This window comes from Citrus sinensis, chromosome 5 (genome assembly GCF_022201045.2).
Source record: "Citrus sinensis cultivar Valencia sweet orange chromosome 5, DVS_A1.0, whole genome shotgun sequence".
NCBI lineage: Eukaryota > Viridiplantae > Streptophyta > Magnoliopsida > Sapindales > Rutaceae > Citrus > Citrus sinensis.
Window position 1 is genome coordinate 22255640 of NC_068560.1, and position 26933 is coordinate 22282572.

At 34.2% G+C, this 26933-nt stretch overlaps 5 protein-coding genes and 1 pseudogene across 16 annotated transcripts in view; 1 reads left to right on the plus strand and 5 right to left on the minus strand.

Annotated features, from left to right (window-relative positions):
* LOC107175196 (SH3 domain-containing protein 1-like) overlaps nt 1–2537 on the minus strand; it is a 76440-nt gene extending 73903 nt beyond the window's left edge. For all 6 annotated transcript variants that reach the window (XR_008055033.1, XR_008055031.1, XR_008055032.1 and 3 more), the window contains exons 1-5: nt 2494–2537; nt 877–937; nt 664–777; nt 330–399; nt 81–229 (exon numbers count right to left, since the gene is read on the minus strand). Coding sequence is in view for 3 of the 6 variants with exons in the window: in XM_052442244.1 (XP_052298204.1) it covers nt 81–229; nt 330–399; nt 664–777; nt 877–937; nt 2494–2522 (423 nt within the window). In the remaining 3 variants the exon portion in view is untranslated. The remainder of the gene's footprint in view (nt 1–80; nt 230–329; nt 400–663; nt 778–876; nt 938–2493) is intronic.
* LOC127902615 (SH3 domain-containing protein 1-like) overlaps nt 1–3388 on the minus strand; it is a 36905-nt pseudogene extending 33517 nt beyond the window's left edge.
* Nucleotides 2966–5326, minus strand: LOC107176209 (probable polyamine transporter At1g31830). Of its 2 annotated transcripts, XM_052442242.1 has the most exons (2): nt 5148–5326; nt 2966–4867 (listed from the first exon to the last, which is right to left on the minus strand). In XM_052442242.1, the coding sequence occupies exons 1-2, from the start codon at nt 5148–5150 to the stop codon at nt 3407–3409; spliced, it is 1464 nt and encodes a 487-aa protein (XP_052298202.1). In that variant the 5' UTR covers nt 5151–5326; the 3' UTR covers nt 2966–3406. The 2 variants fall into 2 exon arrangements, with proteins under 2 accessions (XP_052298202.1, XP_052298201.1); XM_052442241.1 differs by lacking the exon at nt 5148–5326 and having other exon boundaries at nt 3048–4873.
* Nucleotides 5327–7857: 2531 nt separating this feature from the next.
* Nucleotides 7858–12014, plus strand: LOC102628807 (uncharacterized). Its single transcript, XM_052442263.1, has 5 exons — nt 7858–8195; nt 8283–8413; nt 8618–8743; nt 8887–9014; nt 11472–12014. Exons 1-5 carry the CDS (start codon nt 7985–7987, stop codon nt 11752–11754), a joined length of 879 nt encoding a protein of 292 aa, XP_052298223.1. The 5' UTR covers nt 7858–7984; the 3' UTR covers nt 11755–12014.
* A 1159-nt stretch (nt 12015–13173) lies between these two features.
* On the minus strand, nt 13174–20569 carry LOC102624475 (protein CYCLOPS-like). 5 transcript variants are annotated; one of them, XM_052442237.1, is made up of 12 exons: nt 20417–20569; nt 19533–20016; nt 18763–18818; nt 17646–17771; nt 17435–17483; nt 17299–17351; nt 16375–17051; nt 15560–15603; nt 15339–15411; nt 14557–14605; nt 14296–14424; nt 13174–13671 (listed from the first exon to the last, which is right to left on the minus strand). In XM_052442237.1, the coding sequence occupies exons 2-12, from the start codon at nt 19896–19898 to the stop codon at nt 13548–13550; spliced, it is 1746 nt and encodes a 581-aa protein (XP_052298197.1). In that variant the 5' UTR covers nt 19899–20016; nt 20417–20569; the 3' UTR covers nt 13174–13547. The 5 variants fall into 5 exon arrangements, 4 of the variants coding, with proteins under 4 accessions (XP_052298197.1, XP_024951521.2, XP_006471623.2 ...); XM_025095753.2 differs by lacking the exon at nt 20417–20569 and having other exon boundaries at nt 19533–20369; XM_006471560.4 differs by lacking the exon at nt 20417–20569 and having other exon boundaries at nt 14557–14602; nt 15366–15411; nt 19533–20368.
* Nucleotides 20570–22815: 2246 nt separating this feature from the next.
* LOC102625246 (ATP-dependent Clp protease proteolytic subunit 4, chloroplastic) lies at nt 22816–26455 on the minus strand. Of its 2 annotated transcripts, none has more exons than XM_006471562.4 (3): nt 25974–26455; nt 25124–25626; nt 22816–23155 (listed from the first exon to the last, which is right to left on the minus strand). In XM_006471562.4, exons 1-2 carry the CDS (start codon nt 26369–26371, stop codon nt 25143–25145), a joined length of 882 nt encoding a protein of 293 aa, XP_006471625.2. In that variant the 5' UTR covers nt 26372–26455; the 3' UTR covers nt 22816–23155; nt 25124–25142. The 2 variants fall into 2 exon arrangements, with proteins under 2 accessions (XP_006471625.2, XP_006471624.2); XM_006471561.3 differs by having other exon boundaries at nt 22816–23158; nt 25974–26454.
* Nucleotides 26456–26933: the final 478 nt, after the last annotated feature.

Genomic DNA, 26933 nt, shown 5'->3' on the forward strand with positions numbered 1-26933 from the left:
TGAGAAGATAATAGTTTCGATAATAATTTTACATATAATTTTCTATATTTGAATTATTTTCTAGTTAGGGATGAACTAACCTGATCACGAAGAATCCCAAGCAAAGTTTCCCTCTCATTTTCCATCAAATCATGTGAAGTGCCAAATTGAAGAGCAGCTCTTGCAACGCAAGAATTGTCACTTTGATTCTCCGCTCCATACTTGCAACAATCTTCGGCCAACTTTCTCGCTACAATATTTGAATGCAAAAATATTGTACACAATAACTAGTCAAGAAAATAAAAATAAAAAATCAAATATTATAACGAGAGCAAGAGCAAACAAACAACCTATTTCCATTTGTTTCAAGCTTACTGCAACAAACACTTCAACGCCACGGACAACATTCCTCTGAAAATGCTGCGCTACAGAGCATATATTCCAAATTATTGTTCAGATAAAACCATACAAACGATCATAATTATTCAACATACATTAAGCTCTGTTTGGTAAATACTTGCAACTTCAGTCTAGAAAATACAGTTAATTTTTATTTAAAAAACATCATAATTATCAACATACATATTTGACAAAATTATTATTTAAAAATCATAACTAATTACCAAAAGCCACAATAAATCAATATCAAACAGAGTCTTATTATGAGCTAAAGGAGGATAGTACCTTAGCTGCCCTGGTGGAATTGTATAGATTTTGAAGTTGTTGGTGACACTCAATTTCAGATTCATCAACCGCAACATTTTCAATACCAAGATGGAGCAGATGCTTCAATACTGCCTGTACAAATCATAAAAAACTAATAAAAATAAATAAAATCGAGAAATTTCACTAACTAAAAGTCTAAATATAATTTTTAAAAAAAGAAAATAAACGGACTTGCTGCTGCTTGGCGACTTGTTCTCGGAGCTTGATTGCCTGTTTCTTGATAGCTTCCATACTGTTTCTTTCAAAAAGCAACGACGGCTCAGCTCATGGAGGTGGAAAAAAAAAGTGTGATCGGGAAAAATAAAAAGGCATGAATAATTTTTGACAAAAAGCGAAAATCAAGGAAAGCCAGCTCTTTCCAGAAAATAAAAAAAGAAAAAAGAAAATTATAAGTTTGAAAGGAGTTGATAATAGTGGAAGTGTGCGGTGTAGCTGCCAGCTACTTGGATTGTACTGTCGGGTAAGGTAATAGTAGAGATTTTTTTTTTTTTTTTGGAAGAAAAATAGTAGAGAATTTTTTAAGAAACTAGAACAGAGCATGACATTAGACTTTTGTGGACCAAATTCAAAAGCCGAATGGCACGGCCCAGAAGCTTTTGAATAGAAAAACTTGCATCAGCCTCAATCACTTCTTAATATGCATAAGCGCATAAGTGCGGTGTGGCTCCATTTTTTGTAGGCTACAGTAAAAGTATGTTGTTTTATTCTTCTTCTACTTTACGCTTGCTTTAACTGCATCGCTCTCTCTGTGCTCTTCTATATATGTAACGGTTATGCGGTTGTAGTTCACGACTAAGGCTACGTGTTGGTTTGACGTGGCAGTTACGTTACAAGGGGATAAATAAGATTGGTTTCAACAAACCCACTAATTTTATAAAATTCGAGTAATATAGAATAAAATAAAAAAATAAATACAAAATTGGCTTTTATTTTTTATGGTTGGACTGTATTTTGTGTTCTCTTCCGGCACTACTACAATTGTTCTCTATATATCAGTCACACCCATATATCATTAACACAAGAAATGAAATCTAATGTCACCTATTTAATTAAAGAATCACTCATGAAAAAATTTTACCATTTTGATTTGAGGATCCATATTTTGAACTGCAAGCTAATGTTCATCAAGAATCACTAATGTTCATAAAAACCATAGTATGGCCGTTGAGTAGAAAAACTATTTTTGGACAAATTTTTTTTGTTGATAGAAGAATTTCTTAAGGGACTACTAAAATTATTAATAAAAATGTAGAACACACCCACATATCATCAACACAATTTACTTTGAGGATCCATGCTTTGAATTGCCGCCTAATGTTCAAGAACAGAGTATACCTTGTGAGTAGAAATTTTATGATTTTGGCCCAAAATAAAAAGAAATTAAATTAGATGAGAATCTGCCACTTTCTCATAAAGAAAGGCCTATGGAGCATACCATGGTACCATACAATACAAAGAGTCTCCGTTCTCTGGTTTTTCAAACTCTGAAGGGGCCAATATTCCCGAATTCCCCCTTGAAAATTCTGATTACGACATTATTCATCGCTTGACGCAATCAAAGTAGCGACAAAGTTAAGAAAAAGATGAGTCCTAAGTAATTGCTAGGTAGGGTTCCTGAGAGCAAAATTGTCCTAAGCATTATATGCATACATGGTGTGGTACATAGAGCACGTAGAATTCCACACTATAACACAAACCCAGAAAGACAAGTAATAACTCAACTGATATAAAGACAAAAAGAAGATAAAATGATATAGAAAAAAGAATTTCAAAGAGACAGCAACATACGATAGACTAAAGCCACTTGATCTACTCATTGATTGCAGCCTTAAACTTACAAATAGTTACTGTACGCTAGTGCTCTAAGAAGTGAAAATGATGCGAGCCCTTATTCCCTTTTGACTTCCATTTACTGTCAAACATTCTAGTAATACAAAAAATTGTTTAGGTATCTTGCTATAAATATAGCCGTTTGACTGTCATAATAAAGTCACAAATAACCATTCATATTGATCCACTGTCACACAGCATGCTTTATGCATACAACATCTGTATGTATACCAACTCCTAACCTTATCAATACATTTGGCAAAAACTTAAGAAGAAAACTATTTCTCCATCTCTTTTTTGAAATTTCACAATAAACCTGCACATTGTGAAAGCTATGTTCTAATCTTATGATAAATGCTCTAGACTCCAAAAGGACTTTATATATGAGAGTTTGTTGCAGCAGATATATTGACTTATTAAGTATGAATCATTGTCTGGATGAACTATCTTTAAATAAAAGAACATTAGAACCACTGTAGAATATCTTTACGCTGCTGGTTCTAACAGGAATCTGCATGTGGCAACAATTGCTAGATCCACAATTCCCCAACTTGAAATACATAGTTGCACACCATGAGATAGTGCTACAATCTACTGAGATCTAACTTATATGATACTTTATGCTACTAATGTTTGCATATTTCTACATGTTAAATTAACACTATCATCTATAATCACTCCAAAACGACAAATGATAAGCAGCTTTTGGCTACTTATTACTAGCATCCACAATTATAAATAAGAGATCATGGGTTTACTTGTTGCACCTACTTAATGATCTGCAGTTGAGACCCTGACGCAAGGTTTAAATAGTGACTGCTTAGAACCCTTGTAGTTGGATCTTGACCTCTCCCATTGTAGCCAAGATTGGCTACTCTGGTAATGAATCAACACTCTCCTGCTCAGGGCCATGAAGATCTGGAAGCTCAGCACTAGTGGAGAACTTCATCAATCTCTTCTTCTCAGCATACTTGAGACAAGGCTGCATTACGAGACCAATCACCACAGCACCAACGCTTAAAGCTGCAACTTTTAAAGTAGAAAGAGCCAACACAACACAAATCAATATGGTTGGAGGAATACACATGATAATGGCTCCAACAGTGCCAGTGGGTATCTTGTAAGGACGAGATGCAGCAGGATATTGTATCCTTAACCACACAAATGCTATAAACTCCATAATCATTCCAAAACAGTACAGGAAGTTCTCTGCAGCTACAATATCTTGAAAGCTCAGCCATGATAGCAAAACCACACCAGATGCTGAGAATATGATTCCAATCAAAGGAGTCCCATAACGAGACCTCTTAGCAAAAAACTCAGGTAGCATTCCACGCTCAGCCATCCCCAAAAGCTGGAAAGAGTCGCTGCTCATCTCAGCTACAAACATGCCCATATTCGACATTGCTGCAGCCCCCTGGATCCACCATCTCAACCAAACTCCACCAAGCACTTTAGCGATATCTGAAAAGTAACCATCGGTCCACAAGTCGCGATCTAATGGAATAGCTCCAGTTCCAACTAGAAGGGGAAAGAAATACCCAAAAATGACCAAGATCAAAGCATAAAACAAAGCCTTTGGAAGAGTCTTCTTTGGGTTATCCACCTCTCCAGCTAGTGTACTTATTGAGTCCCAGTAGTTGAGATTCCAAAACAGGGTGTTCAAATACAAATTCCAATCCACTTCACCTAAATTTACTACAAGCCATCTTGAAGGCTCTAACTTGGGAAGGGACACAAGTCCCATAACCACAAAAGGAAGGAGTGAGAAAATCCCTAAAAGAACAGCAGCCCATCCCACAATGGTTAGACCCCTATAGTTCATGAAAGTGAGAACAAAAGTCAAAGCTAACGCCGCAAAGGCTCTAGGTAACCCATTGCCCAACGCAGGGATACCAGACTTCAAGTAGTCAAGAAACAGAACTGGGTATAAAGCATTATCAATAACCCCACTTAGCCATTTCATCCAACCTTGCTGAAAACCCCAATATGGGCCTAAGGCAGATGAAACCCAAACCACATAACCACCATTTTCAGGAAACATGGTACCCATCTCGGCAGTAATTAAAGCTTCAGGGACACTCCATATAATCGGAAACACCAAGAAACCAAGAAGTGCTAAAAGAGGACCAGCTGCCTTTACACTATCCTCAACACCAAACGGCCCTCCAGAAACCTCATAGAATATAAGGAAAATAAGTGGCAAGATCGATACTTTTCTAGTGCCATGGACTCTAGGAGAAGATGGTTGGTCATTGATATTAACATATTCAACAGCATCAGACTGCCCCATTTCTACTGAAACTTGCCTATTCACAGTGCTCCTCAATTTCTGCATCAAGTTTAAGCATAACTATCAAAAGGATATCCGCATCTAAATTATGAAACAAAATGAGCATTTGCTTATTAAAAAAAAATAAAAAAACAGAAATGGATTTCGCAGAGCACATGAATTTAAGTTCAACATTAAACAGGCGCTTAAGAAAACAAAAGGGTCTGTTCGTAAAGCCATCAGATTGCAAGATTGAACAAACAGGAAGGGAATCAATAGAATGGATGTAAAGAGATCTGAAAAGAAAATAAAATAAAAGATGAAGAGAGATAAAACGAACCATCAAATAAGTGCATGCAGAGCAGAGAGCCAGATGCTAGAGAAGCTCCGTCATGTTAGAGAGAGCCTAAATCAATCAGAGCTCACTGAGTTTCTTTCAACTGACCGGCAAATTTGGAGCATCATAACATAAAATTTTTGCTTTTAATTTTTGGCACTCTTTTGAATGGAATTTTTTGTTTTTCAAAAATAACGAAATCATAAAATAAATGAACACGTGTTTGGTTTTGGGCATTTTCTTTTGTTCATTTAATATCACCTGGCTCCCTGATTTTTGACTAATTATCAACCGAATCCCGTTAGTTTCTAAATTGAAAAAATATTTGGTCATGAGATTATTTACTCCATTTAGCACGGTATACTTATAGTATATTATACTATTGAAAAAGCTTTGTCAAATAGTAGTAATAGGAGCATAAGAAAAAAGTTCTTCAGAATTTAGATAATGCAGTTGGCTCTAGGAAGATTGCCCTCTTATCACTCGAGTTAGGCTTTTGGCTTAGAGTTGAGTAAATCATTAAAATAAATTATAGCTATCACAAATTCGTCAGGAGAATTTCAATTTTTTTTTCTATCAAATGGCTATGAAGCAAAATTTTCTTAGCTTATATTGCAATTTACAACACTAATACTTCAAATCCTGACAATAAATTTGATGACAGTTGTTTTTATATATAGTAATTGTCACTCTATTGTTTAGTTTAAAAGTAGTTCTTAAAATGGTAATGAGGACTTATTTAGAACAAATGGTTAACTTGTAGTTTGTAATATTATTTGCACAAACAATAAAGACTAATTTGATAATAATCTTTCAAATAATAATGAAGTGTTAATTACTATTTACCATTTTTAATTAATTTCTAAATTTAAAACAAATATGAAAGTTGATTGCTTAGAAGGTTGGATCGTGACAAATTGACAATTGAAAAGAGAAGGAGGGAATATATATTTTGATGAAAGGGACAAGATTAAGCAAGGGGACAATATTTTCTATTGGACCTACAAATAGGGGGAAAGATTTATATATTCCAAAATTTCTTATTTCTGGATTGGCCAGCACGTGTAACTAATATAAAAGGAGAAAATTTGTCATGGTTTTAACCGATATAAGAAGAGAAAATTTTAAGTGCACATCAAGAACGAAGCAAAACCCATGAAAATTCACCTTGTGGGTTGGATTGGATAATATCAATATCTTGAAGCAAACAAAATGTTTGGTACATTAAGGTTTTGAGTGTGTGTAATGAGCAAGAATCTACAAAAGGATATTTTAGTAAATATAAGAAAAAAGGGCTCAAGGAATGGCCTAGAGATAGAAGCCCACAGCCCATGAGTGATGAGAATACAATTTAACCATTCAAACTAATTAGAAGCAAATTCTTTCATATCTTTCGTTAATTTTTCCGCTTATTTCCTTAGCATCCAAACAAGTTAGAGTTAAAACACTGTTGAGACAACAATATGCAGGCATCAATAAGCTTGGTAGTTTTTTATATGTATTCTACACGATATTTGGGGGATGTCAATTGTAGAACATTTTGCGGCAACTTTTTGCATTAATTGATGTTTGAAGAATATGTTAAAAAAAAAAGGTAATTTTATTATTTTGAAAGAGAGAAAAAAAAAAGAGTGAAAGTGGCGTTACCTCATGGTCATTAGAGATTTGTTGCAATGATAGCTCAAAATTAACAAATTGTGAAGAGTTAGTAGACGATGCCGATGTTGTATTTATACAGTCACCAACATGTTGATTTTTGTTTAACGTTTGATCAATAGAAATTTTCGTCGTCGTCACTTTTGTCATTGCCGCTGTTGTTGAATTCATGCTTAGAACACAACAAGAGAAGAAGAAGGGAGGAAAGGGAAGAGAAGAAGAGAGAAGTGGTGGATAGCAACTATGATATGCTAGCTATACACCCGCCTTAGAATTATTTTTTTAGTATTTATTATATTTTTGTTTTCGTTATTGTTTTGTCATATACTTTTGGTGTAGCAGTGCGTTACATCATAAATTGCACCTTTTAGGAGAGGTGGTAAAAAACGTGAGGGCACTGTGCTCCAGCACATACATATTTTAAAAAGTTTCTTTATTTCTTCCATGTTTTTGGTGCTTAAAATAAAATTTAATTGTATTTTGCATTAACTTAGAAAAAAATAATCTAGTTCTATACATAAAGACATGCATTAATTAGAAAATGAGTTTTACCGACGCAAATGTACAATAAAAGAGATATTTTTTTTTGTAGATTGGAAGTAACATAAATAGTTAGTATAACATATAAATATAAGCTACTAAGAATTTACACAAGTGGTAATTAACGACACAGATTTTGAGCTATGAATGTCTTATGGCTGATATATTAGATTTTTTAATTTTTAGCAAACCTATCTTAATGATTATTAAATTATTTTCACTTCTTACGCCTTAATAAAAAAATTAATATTTTTCTGGTCTATTCTGTATTTTAAAACTTAATTTTAATTTTTATATTGCAAACCAAAATGAGTCAAACGGAGTATGCTCTTCAAAGAATTTTTCCATTGCAATCAAGAAATATTAATTTAACATTTTTTCATTCACTTGTAAACCGGGCCGTCGGATTGCACATAAAGCAATTGATCAAACCGTTACAAGACCGGCCCGGACCCACCGACTCTCATTTTCTTTCATTTGACCATTAAAAGCTTTTGACCAACCCCACCAAATAAATAAGCTCTTGTTCTCTTTTGTTCCCTCTCAAAGCAAAAAAAATATCTGATCACCGGATAATGATTCCGGTGACACAAAATATCAAAACACCCCCCTAAATTCCCTTAAATTTACGATAATACCCCACCATGGATGGTTCCGTTGAAATGCCGCCTTACAGTGAAAGGCCTAAGAAGGGTTTTAACTTCACACCCATGCGCTTGATCTTAACCCTCGTTTTCCCAATTTTAACTTTCTTTTCTTTGGCATTTTTGATCGGGATCGTTGCTGTTTTATTCGGCGAATCATCAGTTTCGAGTTCTATTTTTGTCCCTTCCCAGTGCAAGATAGTGTCCAGCAGTAAGCTTTTTCAAAATTTTCAATTTTTTTAATTAATGAAGCTAAAAAATTTTATTAATTTTTGAATTTTTTTTAATGATTTTGAAGGTGTTGATATAAGGTCATCAAAGGTTTGTGAACTTGGGGTGTTGAATTATAAGGCGAAGCGTGTGTTTTATCCATTTGAAGCAAGTAAATTTCGCTGTCGGTATGATTACTATTGGGCTTCTATCTTCAAGGTATTCATACATTTTCTCAACTTTAATTACTAACCTGTACTATAAGCTTCTTAGTGGCGGTCTTGTTTTGTGTTTTTGATGAATGTGTTTAAGGGTCAGTTTGGGAATGCTGGTAATAGGATGTTGTTAGTGTTTGGCAGTAAATTTGCTATGCATAATTCAGCAATGTGCTTGATTTTGGTTATTGTCTTTTACAATTTTTAGGTGGAGTACTTAGATCATTCACTGGGACAAACGCGACTAGCATTTGCAGAGGCTCCAAATGAAGCACTTCCTCATAGTTGTAGACCTAATTTTGGTGCTGCTTGGTTGACCAAAGATAAGTTCAAGGTTGGGGTCGGCAATGCAGAGCTTCTGTGTGTATTAAAATTTGAAGCCTAGTAAATGAATTTCTAATTTACTTATAGTGTTTGTTTTTTCTTGACAGAAATGAATGCTAACACAAGATTTTCCCATTGTTTCCTTTTGTTTAGGTAAATGAAACTTATGATTGCTGGTACACAATTGGCATTTCCAAAGTGAGCTTGTATCGTGATGGCTTTTTTAGCTGCCAGGCGAAAGATCCATCTATGGCTGAGATGATTAGACGTTACTCCATCCTGTGAGTAGATTATACACTTCATTATTATTGTTGCTGTTGTTATTGTTATTACTACTGTCCTTTTCTTTTACTTTTGAATTTTTTTCTCATTTTGTTTGCTTCATAAATGGCTGTGGTTGCATTCTGGGCATTAGTCATTTCTGTGGATTAGTTTCCTTGCTTAATGAGGGTATTTTTTATATAAAAAAAATTCTAACAAGATTGCATGTCAGTGTAAGAGGCACACACAGATGTAGGAGAATGATGCAGAGAATATATTGTGTAATAAATGTATGGTACAGTTTATTATTCATCTGATTAGTTCTAAGCATGGTAATAGTAGTAATATCTTAGCATGAGAATAGTCTATAATCATTTTCTGAAGAATTCTTTTGTTTTAAGAAATCAATGAAACTATAAGGGCAAATCTGGTATTTATGCCTGATTTTCACAAATGACCCTGGTCCTACCTTTAATGTGTTAATGAAACCATGAAGGGTTAGTTGTTGGTGGTTACCTAGGATAGAACTGGAGGGTGTATACCTTCCTTGTTCTTGTCCATGATCTACCTCTTAATCAGCCTCCCAACTTTGGACTCCTTTTTAACCCATTTCTATCAAATACAATAATCAATGCATAAAGTTGATGCCCACAGTCAGATATATTGGATGAGGAGTTGGAAATGAAGTTTTGACAACTTTACTTTCATATATCAACGGTCATGTCATCATGCTCCTCAAGAAATTAAAATTCCACTTCCAAACCTGAGGGGCTGAGCTGCAAACCATTTTAGGTTTGATGGCTACATTGTGGTGACGAATAAATCTGCATTCTACATGGTACAATATTGAAATTTTCATAAGGTTAATGCTTCATAAATTACGAAACAAGGGCAACTCAGTAGTGCCTAGATATACGTGAACCTCCATGATTTGGAAAATATCAGAACAAATTATATGGAAGGTTTTTGAAACATATCCTGACAATTCGAGGGAGGTTCTCAACAAATTTCTTCATTTTGAGGGAAAGCCATTTATGAATCTAAAACTATGGGGTGCATTAATGGCAGACTGCTGGAAAGGTTTGTGATATTTTACCCTGATTGAAAAGACCAATGATTTTACAGAGTGTGAAGGGTAATACTGTCCACATACTGAAAGAATATCTTTTCATTCTGCTGACTGTAGGTCTAGGCCTTGGCTTATAAAGATGATACTTCTTTTCTCTCTGCTTAACTTATGTGGCATGGTTAAGAACTTTAATCAGTCTTGAACTTAACCTCATTAAACCTTATAAAACTGTAACCAAGCTTTCCTTATTATTATCAACTACAGATATCTGAAGATATCTGAACCCTGTTGCTAAGAGTTTCCGACAACAAGATTTGTTCACATTGTGAACTCTTTTGTTAAAGTTGGTTCTTTTCTGCCCATCTAAATCATAAACCCTAATACTCTGCTTCCTTACCATGTACTCCTACTTACAGTAAAATTTGAAAACTTTAATGAAATCCCTGGTAGACTTACTGCAGCCTGGGAAATTTATAAGTGTTATTGAAATTTCTGGGGGACCAATGTTAGTTTTGCTTCATATTTAAGGAGCAAAACTATGTTATGTTTTGAATCCACTTTTGTTTAGACTGTTTATATTTTATTAGTTTTAGATATCAGCTATGTAACATTAAATTAGTATATTCTGGTTTAATTCAGCGGCAAAGTTAGTTGATATATAAAAAATAAGGTGCTTTTTGATGGGTGTGAATTGGATGGTTGAGATTTTAGATATGTAACAATTTCTGTAGAGTCTTAGATTTTGATTTCGTGGAAAATTTTTTTGATAGCCGAAACTTGAAGAATTTTACCTAATGGTAACTTCTTTATTAGCGATAGCTGTAAGGAATAAGTTGAGTTTCAGTCTGACAGAAGAAAACATCGTGAAAATAGAAGAGAGATAGTAGTAAGCATCTATGCTTTCAATGCTAGATCAAAATCATGTCTTCTTTAAGTTGTTTTAGTTGGACCAGGTTCCATAATATCAACAAATCTTCAATCTCTTCATAATAAAACTTGGCTGAGACAATTAATTACTGAAGAGAGATCTCACAGCTTACTTTAGACTTCTATCGTGCAAGAATTTGCAGAAGTCACAGAGATGTCCCATTTGAAAAATTATTCAGAACACCTAGAGTGACTGACACATGAAGTAATAACTATCTAACAGTAAACAAGAGTGATGCTATGTACGAAATCATTCCAATATAATGTACATTGGATTATTACCATAGAAATTAGCACAATATTATCTTGTTATACATGTTTTAACTTTATCTGAGCTCCAGGGTATTACATTATCCCGACATCTTTATGTGGTACATTTGTGCTTCGTGGCTGCTGATAAATGAAATGCATGTGTTTGTATTTCTCCTTTGCAGTTTGAATATTTTTCATAAATACAATTTTCTGTTGTTCATATCATCAGGTCTGTGAAAATCTTGCAATCTTGGTTTACCAGCAAGAAAAAGGCCAAGTACTTGAGCTGGGAGATAGTAGCCGGTCTTACTACTGGTTTCTTGACTTCCTTGATCACCATCAGCGTTGTTGGAATCCTTCAGCAAATGAAACCCTGGATGCTTGCTCGGGTCTTTACTAGAACCTGCTTCAAGCGTGCTTGTTTTCTTGTTGTATACTTGTCTGTTATGGGTTGGGTGGCCATGCTGTATGGAGAAAAGCTTGGTCTACTGAAAATTTTTCACAGTTTGTAACTTATTAGGTGGTAGTCTTGTTATCAGTGCTTTTTACTCATTTCCCTGCGGAGTGAGGACCAGGGTACTGCAATTTTAAATTTGCAGTAAATGTAACATTGTGCTACATACCTGGAACTACAAGAAATATGTATGTAGTTGAGTTGAAAGAGTTCAGAAATCAGAATGCTGAATGTATAGGTAATTTTGTAATGAAAAAGTCAAGTTGTAATATATGATACATTCATAAGTGTTAAATCAGCTTAGTGTTTATATTGCAATATTGTTCCTGACTCTCTTCCCTTCTGTCCTGGGACTCTGTGAGGTCCCCCTTTCCGTGACCAGACCGGACTTTGCTATTTATTTAACCTAGAGGTAGGCTTGTGCCTATTTGCACTGGCAGACTTTGAAGTTTAGACCAAATCTTGCTCGCTGCGACATTCATATTCAATTAACTGGGCCAGATATATACATATAGCATCCTTCTTCTCTTCTCTTTTGAATAAAATGAGGGTGGATGCTGAAATATAAAAAATTTGAATAAAATTAGGGTGGATATTGAAATATAAAAAATATACAGATTTTAATATTTTAGAGATTATAATTTTTTTTTTATCTATTAGTGGCATTCTCAGCTTTTTAAAATAGAGATGTAAAATTTGTGTCAAAATTTTTAGTTAAAAATTTAAATTGAAATAACCTTTCTCATATATATAGACTGATTGTTTAGTAAAAAATGCCTTTAATATGGTACGGAATAAACTAAAAAATAAAAAAAGAAAAGCACAAAACACACATTCTACACTATATTGGAATGCGTGTTTTTTAATTTTTTTTAATTTATCCTTTATTTATATATATACTGACACATGTATGGTTACCAAATTGATAATTGCTTCTTTTATGCCGGTGCTCAATACCACTAGGTTCTCCCCCTCCCAGAAGAGAAGGGAAGCGGGGCAGGAACAATATTGCAATATAAACTCTAAACTTATTTAACACTTATGAATGTATCATGCATTACAACTTGACTTCTTCATTACAAAATTACCTCTACATTCAGTATCATTATTGCAGACTATATCTTTTGTTTATACTGTTACTAATATCAAACTGATTCAAACATTTGCAATTTCAACTGGATGAAAACTAGAGGCCGCATAATTTGATTCTTCAGAAAAAAATCAACTGCTTGAATTTTGAAATCTAGATTAAAATTTATAGACTTTACAGCTTCTGCCATCATGTTTTATATAATTAAAGTGGCTGATGATTAACCGTTTATTATAATCCAGTTATTATGGTAGTTGTAATTTGAACTCAAGAATGCTCTAATCATCGCCATATCAAAATGATAACCATCTTCAGAATGCACCAATAACCTGCTATAAGGATCAAGATGCTTTAAAATCTTTCATTGCACTTCTAACAAGAAAAGAATCCCCAAGAAGTTAGAATTTTGAATTTGATAGTATATGATCATCTGATTACAACCACCCGTAAATACAACAAATTGGAATTTGAAGTTTCAATGTTCCTTCTCTTCTAAAATGAGTTGGAGATCAGATTGCTTTCTGCATTACACTTTTCCAGATGTGGTCAGCACACTAGATATTCCGGAGATATATAGCTTTCATACACATGTATTTACCACCCTGTCTATACATTGAGGATACACTTAAATTTTATTCTACTTATTCATGCCCAAATAAGTACCTGTACCAGGTCTTTGGAAACTTCTGCAGTTTCTGCCAATCCTTTTCTGCTTGCAGCATAATACGGCAAAGAGGTGGAAATGAGTGATAAAGTACATTTTACATCTTTCCTGTTTCTGCAATAATACGTTCAATCTCTTCTAAAAGGCGCTCTTTTTCATCCGTCAAATCCTCATTCTGCTTCTGGAGCTCCTCTATCTGTTTAGTTTGTTCAGAATCCTTCCTGAAATATTACAACAGAACACTTGGTCAGTAAAGAACGTGTCTGTACAGTATGCTAGGCAAACTACAACCTGGAAGCGGATGCATAATAATTAGGTGAAAATTGAGTTTCTCATACAATAATACCACAGTTAGTAAAATAAGTTGAATGTGAAAGGTCAAGGATGTTAATCAGCAATCAGCATTTTGTATGATTTATTAACTGCATGTTCTAAGAAAGCATCTCATATAGCTTCTGTTCCTTTGTTAGCACATATATTACACAAGATGGATGTGCTAGGATCATTACAAGATCCATTGTAAATGCTGTAATTTGACTGCAGTCATTCAAGAATCAATAGTTCCAGTAAGTCCTTGCAGCTGAAGCTTATAATGGGTGTACGTGTGCATAAGTATGCGCATGCGTGGGCAGTTTTTTAACTAATTGGGACTACTGCAGATCTGTCAGAGAATCCTAGTTGATATAATGCAAGAATCATAGGAGACAAGCAGATCATTCTTCTACAAATTTGCCGGCTTTCAGAGTTGTATAAAAAGCTAAGATCCCAACAACTCAATTCATGTTTTAGTCAGTTCTAATATCAGATTTTAAGGCCAGTAAACTGATATTGCTTTTCGTCATCACCTGTTCATGAAAGACAGGTTCAGTTTGAGTGATCGCACTTCCTTCTCAAGGTTTTCACACCGCTTCAAGACTGATTGCATATCAGATGGAATTGGTGGTGTTAAGTTCCTTTCCTTTGCCTCAGCCATCCTGCAACACCACGTTACATAATCTGGGTAAAATGTTCCCATTATAACCATCTTGTAGCATCTGGAGAAAAATATCACAGCATAACACAAAAGAAGAGGACATGTCTTTTCAAGTTTGATAGTTTTCACATACTTTCTTGAACGCTCCACCCTACGCTTTTTTGTGGGGTCCCCTTTCTCTGCTGCAGAACTTCAGGTGGTTAGAGACATATGCTTAATGCTTAATTTATGTGGTAAGTAGAAAGAGAGAATTTCATATGAAGTCCATAATATGCATTCAAAGGCCAAGATAATCTTTTGGAAGGAAAAGACAAGCTACATATGCCTAAAATTGATGCCAAAACTTTTTCCTGAAGCACAAGAATGTGCCAATGACAATTATTCCCCAGTAAAGAGAGTAATATCTGAAATTATGCATGGCATCAGATAGTTCAGCTAACATGTGCTGGAACAACAAATTAGATCTCAATTTCAATTTGAACTAAATACTCTTTTTGGCAAAGAATTACATTCAGAATTTCAAACAATGTATTTCCAATTCATTATCATTATTTGGATGATCCCCAGGGTTTAGCTATCTACATAGTTTGAGGTGTCACTTCAATGGATAAATAATCTCATTATTGTAAAGAATCATGGGATTCAAATGGCGACAAGGAAATAATAAAAAACTAGCCAATTGTTTTATGCAAAACTGGTGGGCACTGCAAGATGAAGAATTCCAAATGTATAATATGATGGCCGTTAAAATATTTACATTTCCATCAGTGTCCTCTGTCTCTTTTTCTTTTGGGCACTCTTGCAGCATCAGCTGTATTGTTTATAACTGTTTAACTTGCATAATGAATTTTAAGAAGTTATTTATGCACAAATTCGCTTGAGTGAAATGTAGAACAGGAAAGAAAAACTTCATACAGGTGAAATCCAAGCATAACTCGATACCTGATCCAGCTGATGTCACAGATCCATATCGCACTAGTCCTTCTCTCTATTAAACATTCCCAAACAAAGAAGAGATGTGGAAATGGGTAAAATATTCAAAGGTTGAGGTCACTTCCCATTGGCTTTAGAAGAAAGATAATGATAATGAGAAAGGAAAAAAAATAATTATGCTCACTACCCGAACTGGAGAATACCTTTCTATCATCTTTCAAATTGTCGATTATTCGTTCTCTGAAATCTGCAGTTAAGGAAGAATAAACAGGCATAAGAATACTAGCTGTTTTGTAATAATTTCATGTACTTTGTTGCTTGCATCGAAACAATGGAAACCAAATACAACACATTAAACTTTAATGGATTTCCAAAAAGTATCCAACCTATTCATGATGCTTTATGTGCCACAAAAAAAAAAATATAATACACAAACACACAAAAATGATTTGCTTAAAGGCGGCACATTTTAGCTCAGATGCCTTCTAATATTATTTAAGAATCTAAACAAAAACATATTATCAAGTAGTACATGGACGAGTAAAAGGCTTAGTGTCAGAAATTTTCAACATCTTCACAATATTTTGATATGATAAAACATGACAAAACCATCTATGCTTCAATTCCCTAAGCTTTAGCTTAAATGGTAAAAGGGTGAAGATGGATTCATCACTCATCAGTCTTCATTTCAAATAATTTTCAAGTTAAAATTAATTAGAATAGCTTTGCTTTGCGAATATGATGAGGCCAACTGATGAGGACGCAGAAACCCAACATAAAAAAAAAAAAAAAAATTCAGTTTCAACTTCTGATGGTGCGGCTTAAGAACTTCATACTTAAAGAATATTCATGGAATAAGATACGGCTCAGAGTAGCTAAGTGTTTTTTTTTTTTTTTTTGAATAACCTCATCAAAGCGAGGATTAAGATTATTAAATTAAAAATAGAATTCAGTAAAGATTGAATAAAGAATGAATGTGCTTAAGTCAATATATTCATTTTGATGAATATAGCTTTACCTTTTGCTCTAGAGCCATTTTCTGAACTCTTGCCATTTCCAACTTGTCTCCTTGAGCTCTCACAAATGCTTACAGTTTGACTTGAGTTGCTGGGACCATCACATGTATCAAAACCAGATGAGACTACAGGTGCAGCGGCCGAAGATTCACTCTGGGAAGGTTCTCGAGAAAATGTGCTCATCTGATTTGTATTTGTAGGATTTACAAAACCTTCTAAGTCAAGATCAAAAGATCCTTGAATCATTTGTAACACCCCAGGATCCTTGACTTGCCCAGCAGATAATTCTTGTAATGTTCCTTGCATTTCATGAATATGATTTCCATGTCCATTAGAAAATTCTTGAGCCCGGTAAAGCCCATTAGAAAATTCTTCAAATGTTTCTTTCTCAATCTGGTTACTAAGCTTCTTGCGTTCTAAGGTACCCTTTAGCATGCTGACAACAGAAGAAACGTTATCGATGTTGCCAGTTTGTGGAGTGTTGAATGTAGATGAAGAGGAATTGGATGGAGACATGAATGTGCGCATTTGGTCGGGAATTTCACTCATAGGAAGTTCAGTAAAACCATTTGGATTTTCAAATTCTTCTTTCAATTTATTTGCACCAAGGGCAGAAGCATTATGCATTGCTTCCAGACCTATTGTTGTTTGAGCAGTTTGCATGGCAGCGTACCTTCTCCTGGAACAAAAAGGTGTATTGAATCAAAGCAATGTGTGAAAATGGACTAGAAAAAATATTAAAAAGGTGAAATTATCAAGTTTGAATGATTTGTGAGCACACACACACACATATTTTTGTAAGTGCATTTGATTTAAAGCTCTAAAAATGTTATACTTAAAGTGATTTAGCTAGTATATGACAACACCATCAATAAGAATTCCCATGGATGTGAATTTTATTAAACAACGCAGGATAGCAATTATACCGCAGTTCAGACGATCGACTTCTTGTCATGGGTTGAGAACTGTGAAACCAGGCCTGCATAAAAGTTGAAATGTCATCAGAATGTCCTGAAGCTTTCTAAAACTGATTTTTTACCCAAGAATTCAAATTGAACAAACCTTAGCCAAATATAGATTACTAGCCTGCATTCCTCTTTCGACAACATTCCTGATAAAATTGGAGAACAAAGTCATATTAAGGAAAAAATAACCAACGTTATAAAAATTATCAGAAAATAAATATTATAGTAACTTGTTTAGCTCTAACATCTATAGATATATTGTATCATTTGATAGTTAGGACTGACAGTGTAAAGCATATAGTGACCACCTGAGGTCGCCAGCGATTTCATCAGCCATGACAGTGTTCTGTGCAAATAAAATGTCATTGCTCTTTTTCTTCTCAAGTAAACCTCCATGTTCGTGACTAGACAAATTGGCAAGTTCTGTGGATGTCCTGAAATTAAGTTACAGAGTAAACACATATTATAAAGATGTGACAAGATGATTTGAAGAGAATCTTATGATCAAACATTAAAGAACATTAAATAAAGATGATGTTGTCTGAGAGATCATGTAGAATCGAGTCAATTTTCCTACCCTAGTCTACATATTGTCTTGAGAAGGCCTGTTCATCCCATAGCTTATTCGAAGTTTTTGTGATAAAACTTCGGCAAGTTTCAGATTCATGACAAACATGTATATGAAAACTGATATTGCAGGAAATTATTTAGCATCAACTTCCTATGTTTCTGTAGAAGATTTGTAGATCAGTTTTTACATTTGTCTATTTGAGTATCACGCAAAATAGTAAGATTTTAGCAATCCGATTTTAACATGCTTCGAGCTTAAATTAACTTTCTCAAACTAACATTTGCAAGTTTAATCCTTTCCTCATTCCAGAAAGAGCTTCATGTTAGACACACTCAATGATTAAAGTAGAATGAAGCTCAAAATGCTTATGTCGCATGTGTCAAGTTCAGTATTCTCTTTCTTCTTCCAATCCCCACTCTATATTATCTATGTTAATTTTCACTGACTATCAAGAAATTTCCTCCCTAAAGTATAATTAAGGCAATGATTTTTAATGGTGTCATTCCCCAACTGCATAGAACCAGTGATAAAAGAACTAAAAGTGTTCACTCCCACCCTGAGCAAATGACAACCTCTTCAATATGCTATCCATCCTAATAAAATCACCAGAAAAGAGATAATGGTTGATAATGATCACTTTATAGTAACTCCTGCCTTTGATTTTTCCATGAGTTTGTTTGTACTTCCAGCAATGTGAATGCAAAATTGTTTCTAATTAGGCTCCCCCCCCCCCCCCCCCAAAAAAAAGATTCCAAACTTAAATATAAGAAGAGGATATCGGGAAGATGATGGAATATAACAAGGAGTTGAATAATTCAGGGTATTCCAAGGATCTATTACTTTATCCCACTCACCTCCGTGATGCTTGTCGCGTACGATGTGCTATGCTTGATGGACTGTGACCATGATTCTGCAAAAGGGAAGTGCATCAATTAAATGACAAAAGAGAATACAAGGAATCGATCTCAATCTGCACCACATAGATATGTGAGTATTGTTGAATAACAAGTTATATTTGGCTGCTTTTTTGGGGTTCTTGAACTTCCTCATCAATTCATTCAAATAAGTTGCATAATCATACAGATGGTACCATTTATGGACACCATACTACACTTGGCAAAAACATACCAAATATCATCTCCGAATAATCCATCATATTTCAGTTTTCTATTCCAACAACGCAAAATAATGAGAATGAGATTTTTGGCAATAAGATGACAAAGCATCTCACTCAACTGTTCTCAATCCTAACTCTTGACGCAAAAGAGAAGACAAAATAATCAACAAGCACAAGTTAGCGATTGCAAAAGCTCAACTATTACTTGGATGAAATGGCATACAAAACATGCTATCATATCTCAATTAAGCTACAATATTATGGAAATGTTACTGGTCACTACTCAATCAAAGAGGGAAAAAAAGGGTTAGCAATGCATGGTGTTTTCTTCTCCCTTCAAGAAAAATAATATTACGCTGGATATACATAACCAGAGCATCAATCAATATGATCTCTGGAGCCTAAAAGCACATTACGTGTAAATACAGTTGGTTTCTTTCATTAACCCATAGATTATTATCCAAATTTAATCATAATTCAAGGAAAACACATCACACAAGAGCTTGCCTCTCCGTTGGTGAGCCAGCTCTTGAACAGCTCTTCACTATCTGTACGAAAACCCTGTGAAAGATTCTTAAACCCCAACATTTCCATAGTAGGTACGGGCAAACCAATCGAGGTCTCCATTAATGACTTGAGAAACAACTCCTCACTATTGTTCCTATACATCTCAGACTCTGCCTCCACCAAACTCCTCTCCCCCTCAGTACTCCTATGATTATGAACCACCTGTGAATGATATAAACTCAAATTCTTCTCGCTACTTTCATATAATCTTCCTTTCTTTCCATCATTGACCATATTACCTATTTTCCCACCAAAACCAGGAAAATTACTACCCACTTCATAATACAAGTACTGCTTATATTCCATGTGAAAATAACTTGAATAATAGTTAAACTTTCACCAGAAAAGACAATGCTGTCTCTCTCTCTCTCTCACTCTTCACTTGAAAAGCCAAACAAATGAGTCTTTATCAACGTTCAGTTGACTGTAATATTAAGAAGAAATAAGAATCCCATGTAGAAAAAGTCCTTTGCAGTAGTAAGATTACTAGGCAAATCAAATAAAATATGCCTTGCAAGTATTCTTTCAATTTTAATCTTTGATTTAATTAATATGACAAGCATCTGGTGGGCATCAATTCACTAAAATAGATGAATAAAAATATTCAAGCTTTTGGAATCTAATAATCTTGAGTCTCATTCTGATTCCATAGACAATACATTTGTCTTTTTCATTCTGGTGCATGAAACTTACGTCTAGGCGGGATTCAACGGTTGAAAATGCTGAGAAAATCTACTGGGGGGCCATATTTAAAATGATAATTTCCCTAATAAATAATTAGGAATTAAAAGGAATATATAAAATTAAAGGGGGGTAGCGTTTACCTGAATGATCGAAGCTGAATTAGTGGAGTTGGAGAAGCAATGAAAACGACTTTGCGGCTTCTGATTTTTAAAATTTTAAAAAAATCGGAGCCGTTGATGGGCCGTTTGCGTGTGAACTTGGCTACGTTGCTTTCGGTCAAGTTGATCATCGATGACTCTAAAAATTTAAATAAAAGATTCGGAGAAAAATATCCGTTCTCGTGATTTGTATCCAAGAGTCAATTCGAAATTGACAATTTGGATTATGAAATTGCGAAACATAATTTTGCTCCCTTCTATTTAGAGAAGTTTTAGAAAACCCCAAAAGTTTGGAACTTATATCACATAGGTTCCTGCCCAATTGCCAAATAGAAATAACAATTCCAAAGGTCAATAAATTCGTGATATAAAATAAAAATAACAATTCTTATGAAATTATCTTCATAATGCATTTTTTTGTACAAGAATAAATTAGAGTAATTTTTTTTAATAAATTCGATTATTCTGTAATCTGCACAATTTTGACACTGTCAGATAGTCAAAAAGTCAACAAAAACTAATAAAATTTAATCATTTCACGTTGGTCAAGATATAGAGAATTGTGGTCACAATCTTATTCTAATACGCATTATAAAATATTTCTTTATAATTTCTCAATGATCAAATAAGCAAAAAGAGCAAACCTACTCCTCATTAACATACGACCAATTTCTTGATGAACTTATTAGAAATAAATTAATAAAAGATTGAGCAAGTAGATTATAGTTGTTAATTAACCAGACCACTTGTTTACATTTAAATAATATTGTATTAAATTGCTTGCTCAGGACGGTAATAAGGCGACATACCTGAACAACTAATACTTTGATTAATCTTAAATAATGTTTTAATTTCTTTGAACCCTTTGACTAATTGATTTTAGAGTTCACATAGAAGAGAATGTGTCCAAAGAAATTTTGATTAAGTTTATATGACAGCGACATTATATATTGCGTAATTATGGTATAATTCCGTGGAATCATTTCTTAATTTTGATTAATTTACATAAAAAGCATTTTTTTTGGGGGGGTGGTAGGAGTCGGCCGGCAGACCTTACTTCGATGGATGCTGACATATGCTTAATAGTGACATATCTAATACTAAATATAATTGATTTATTTTTTTAAATATTTTTGAAATCGTAGATTCTACTGTTGTCTACTCTTAAAAATTGAAAAAGTTTTTAATTAAAAATTGAAAAAATTGAGTGTATCATCCCATCTTTACTTATATATTGGACCAATTTAGAAGTACAGTTCAAATTCAATAAGTTATTTATTTTTTAAATTTTTTTATAAAAATAGTGTTTAGTAAATTTTGTAAAAGTATCTTATTTCATAATTTTTTTATTTTGTCAACAGTTTTTAAAAATAAGTAAAGATTATTTTTCATAAATAGTTTATTAAATAAGCTATCAACCTTTTTAAAATTAAAAAAGTTAAGCGTATCATCCCATCATTTTAAGATGTAATTGTTGTACCTCAGGGTACCAAACACACAAAACACCACTAAATGGTTAAATTTTATTAATTTTGATAATTATCTAACCATCTGAAAATACTTATCATTAAATGTTCAAACTATAAGATTTGGTACCCTCATAATATTATTATTGACCCCCTGTTCTATACCCACATACTTTCATAAAATTAAGAAAGATGATTGACAACCAAAAAAATTTGTTAGGCTGCTAAACGGCCCAAGCTTTTAGAACAAAGTGTTTTCTGAAAAAAAAAAAAAAAACATCTAATTTTCATCAAGAAATTAAAATGAGGGTTAATTTCAATTTATCACTAATAAATTGAGTAGCTTCAGAATACAACTCACACTATTTTGTGACTCAATTTACCTTCAATTATTGTTAAAAAAACAATTTTTTTTCCTCAACGTGTCGGTTTTTATCCTTATCTTTTGAATAGTGATTAGAAATATGTTAAAATTTACAATAATTGAAGAATATTTTGAATCTGCTCAATTTATATGGGGGTAAACCAAAATTAACCGTTAAAAAATAATCCAAATCATTCTTAATTACAGATTTTACTCCTCCATCCAAAACTCACATGATCTCTTCAGCTTGAAAGTGGCCATCCTTCATTACATTCTCAGAATTTACACAAGCAGACTACATGTTATCTCATATTTTTATTTTCTTCTTTCTCTTCCCAGATCTTATCTCCCTCAGGAACGCACATATAAAACCACACGTCAAGCTCTGTTCAAGACTGATACCAAAACTCGACGGACATTCAAATCCTAGAAACAGAAGGATTGAGCATCAAAACAAATCAACAATACGGTTCGGCCATATTCCTTCAACAAGCAAGCTAACCACTAAAGCATGGCAACAACAATATAACGAGCTCTATAAAGACTATTGATTTGGCTTTGCTAAATCTGCCTATTGTTAAGCATTCTGTCTCCTAGTATTATTGCCAAAGTTCATTTAGTTCAGACATAGGCGAGAGAACAATTGAGTGAATGCATACAATCCAGAATGGAAGGGGAAAAAAAGAGGATAAAATTCAAAGCTTTTCTCATACAATTGAATTCATAGATAGCACTGGAATGATCATAAAGGCACCCTAACTTGATATCTCATTTCCACATTCTGGAATAGGCCGTTCCAGTCGCCAAACACAAAGAGATCCGGTTAACGTTTGCCCAAATTTGTAAGGAATCCATGGCACGGGCAGCTGAAGAATCCATCAACTTGAACCCCTTCTACAAGAAAGAGGGAAAAAAACTTTCCATCACATAAATTTTTCAGCACTTTCACACAACAACGATGAAAACTAAAAAGACTAACACACAAAAAAAAAAAAAGGAACCACAAAAGCTACAATGATAATAAAATCATTTCCCCTAAATTTCATATATGATACAGTGAGCAAGGAACAACCAAGTTTCATAATTCATACTGTAGCTTACAGGACAAAAATCAAGATTAACACCTTTTTATTCATCAGACTTCTACAAGACACTGAAGTCAAGTAATATAAATTACCTAAACAAAGAAAACAAAAAAACATCCGCACTATCTCTATCTCTCTATGCGCTTCTGGAACCTGCCAGTGAAGTTGCCAGTTGTTCTAAAAGAATCAGACTCATAAGGACTGTTGTCCTCTCTCTCGATTTTCATGCATTGGACTCTTAGATTTTGATTAGGACTTATTAAACTATTTGAAAGCTAAATATAGTTGTCGGAATCCAATTGGGCTCCAAATAGCAATATCAAACAAATCACTTTGGGGGATGGAAGAAACAGGGATGCCGATGATATGTTTGCAAATTATACTAGATTATTGAGCCACTAATTATGGGATTATTTGAGAGAGTAGTGATACACATACCGACTACATATACAAACTCTTATGTTCAAGCTGTGCGACATACTGTTCGTATAAGACTGAAAATGAAGAAGTTGATGAAATTAATGGAATAAATAATGAGACAAAAACCTAGCAAAATCACAATAGTTTGAATGCACAGTTTTGTTTAAGTTGTGCAAGGAAATTTATAAACAGAAAATGAGGAAAGTCGATGATATATTAGCAATGGTTAAGATGCAATCCAAGCCGTGTGCCCAATTATGATGACTGAAATGAAATAAAAGAGATCATAGTGTTGAGTAAGCTGGATATTATAATTGTGTTAGCAAACGTAGAAATTGCCTCAAGACAATCATTTGAATCCTTTTCTCCAAAAAAAAAAAAAAAAGAAAGAAAGAAAGAATTGTTTGAATCCATAGTTTTCCATGTGGTTTATTCGATTTGAGAGGATGATGCTTCTAAATTCAACTTCCAGATCCAATGACTAAAGCAACAGCATTTGTCGGGAGAAAGGTGGGACTCAGATAAACAGAGAGAATTAAAAGGGATTTTCCTTGTTCTCAGAAAAAAGAAAAGAAAAGAAACCTATGAAAATCACTTCCTTCTTCTTTCGCAAAAGTAATTACGAACACATGATAAGAGTGATATGCTCTTTAGTAAAAGTTATATTAGCAGGAACCACAAATATAGCTAGGCAACAAAGTCTAGCAACTTCAAGGGAAAAACCCTTAACTAATCACCTTCAACTGCAAGATATCAATGAACAATCAATCACATAACAAAAAGGTATTCGAGAGAAACAGAAAGGGACCAAAATGGTTGAGGGCATTCTTATAGCCAGCTTTTCAAGTAACAACCCTACACAGCCAGGAGACTGACCCCTGCAGAAATCTTTCCGCCATGAACAACCCCCTTAAACTATATATGTCTGTGTAAGTTTCAGATAACCTCCTATTAATGGGAGACCAAATATTAACGGAAGTCAAAGGATGATCGCTTCAGAGTGAGTGGAAACAGTAGCCAGCAGGGAAATAGGGAAAAAAGGGCAGAGGGGGTTATAATTTCTCAAAACTCTTGCAGTGAATTCATAACTTTCTTCATCTAAAGAATTAGAAAAACAGGGACAGATTGAATACCAATCATGTCTAAACTTCGAAAAAGAGCGAGCTACACAGTCCTTGACATTTCCTCAAATTTTCATAAACAAAGCAAAACTTCTAGGAGCAGCCATCACAAACATAATTCTATTGTATAAACCAGAAGTGTTGGTAAAATTCTGTTTGTATTCTATCTTTTTAAAGTTCATTCCAACAATTACACATGAAATATGATGGAAATATTATAAAATTTGGAATACCTTAACAGAACTCTCCATCCTAGACAATCTCATCATCAGGAACATCTGGTGTCAAGAATTTCCTCGGATCTTTACGGACTTCCAAATAATCAAAGCCTGGTTTGACCTTTTCTGGCACAGGAACCAGAGGAATAATACTGTCTCTATCAATAACTCCATCAATAATCCCATATTCAACTGCTTCAATCGGAGACATGTACCGATCCCTATCAATATCCTTTTGCACTTGCTCAAACGAACGACCAGTAAAACCAGATATAATTCTTGTGAAATTATCCTTGTTATGCATGATTTCTCTTGCTTGAATTTCCACATCTAATACTTGCCCACTAGCTCCTCCCATAGGCTGATGAATCATTATCCGAGTGTTGGGCATTGCAAACCGCTTCCCTTTCGTCCCACCACCAAGAATTAACGAAGCAGTTGATGCTGACATGCCTAGCGCAACCGTGGACACATCTGCTCGCACAAGCTGCACTACATCATATATAGCCATTGTGGCACTGACATTCAACAAAAGGGAAAAAGATCAGCTTCCATCACCCCGGTTACCAAATTGTTAATAATAATACTCAAGAGGTTTCACATACTAAGTTTCATCCGAAACTTCCATGTTACACATAATTATGATTATGTACAAGATTAAGGCTCTGTTTACTGCTGCAGCTTAAAAGATGCCGCTACTAAGCAGCAGTACCAAACATAGCCTAAATTGATGTCCAATCACATCACCAGCTATCAAGTATAAGCAAACCGTGATTGAAATGTTCAAATTAAGCAAGCACAACAATTCAAAATTTACAAATTACAAATGTACCATAAAAAAATTATTAAAAAAAAAAGAATTTACCTGAGAGAGCCACCGGGGGAGTTGACGAACAGCCTGATATCTTTGGTGGGGTCCTGAGCGTCCAATAAGAGGAGCTGACTGATGATGGCGTCAGCAACGAAATCGTCAATGTTATTACCCAAGAAAACAATTCTTTCCTTGAGCAGGAGGCCCATGGCGTCGGCTTCGGCGCCGCGCATGGCGGTGGCCGGTGTCTGAGGGGCCGAAGACAACGGAACATCGTGTTGCCGTTGCTGTTGCTGTAGAGCTAGGGTTTTGGTTGAGATTCTTCGAGTTTTAACAGAAGAAATGGGTTTAAAAGAGAGAGGTAAAGACTTAGAGAGTGAGAAATTGGGGGGCTTGTAAAGAGAAAAATGGAGGTGAGAGGTTGAAGTGGAAGAGACTGAAAGCAAATCCATTAGTGTTCAAAAAAAAAAAAACAAATTTTAGATAAAGATTTAGATTACGAACTCAGTTACCGCAAGCTCGTCTTCTCGGTGTTTCTGCAAGGCCTTTCACTTATGGGTGAATATGCTAAACTTAAATTATCTTGCACAATTACACTAAATATAATTCACATTTACTCAAATACCCTTTACTCGGAAAATGCTCAAATACCCTTAAAATCAATAAATCTTATCAATTTTTTTTTTTGAGTGGGACTATTGGCACCCTCTAAATATCTCTTAACACCCATTTTCTTAATTAATCTCATTGAAATATTTTAAAAAATTATAAAATTCTTTTAACGCTTCTATCAATGATAAAAATACCCGTAAATAAAACTTATTGTGTAAATCTCATTCTCTAATTTTTATCATTAAACCTCATTTCAAAAAATTGGTCCCATCCATTACAAAGAAAAAGAAAAAAATAATTTTTTTTTCATTCTCTCTATTGTAGCCATCGATGGTAAATTCCTCACCCGAAAATTAGAGGGAAAAACAACCTTTTTAATTTATAAAATGAAAATTTTATTTG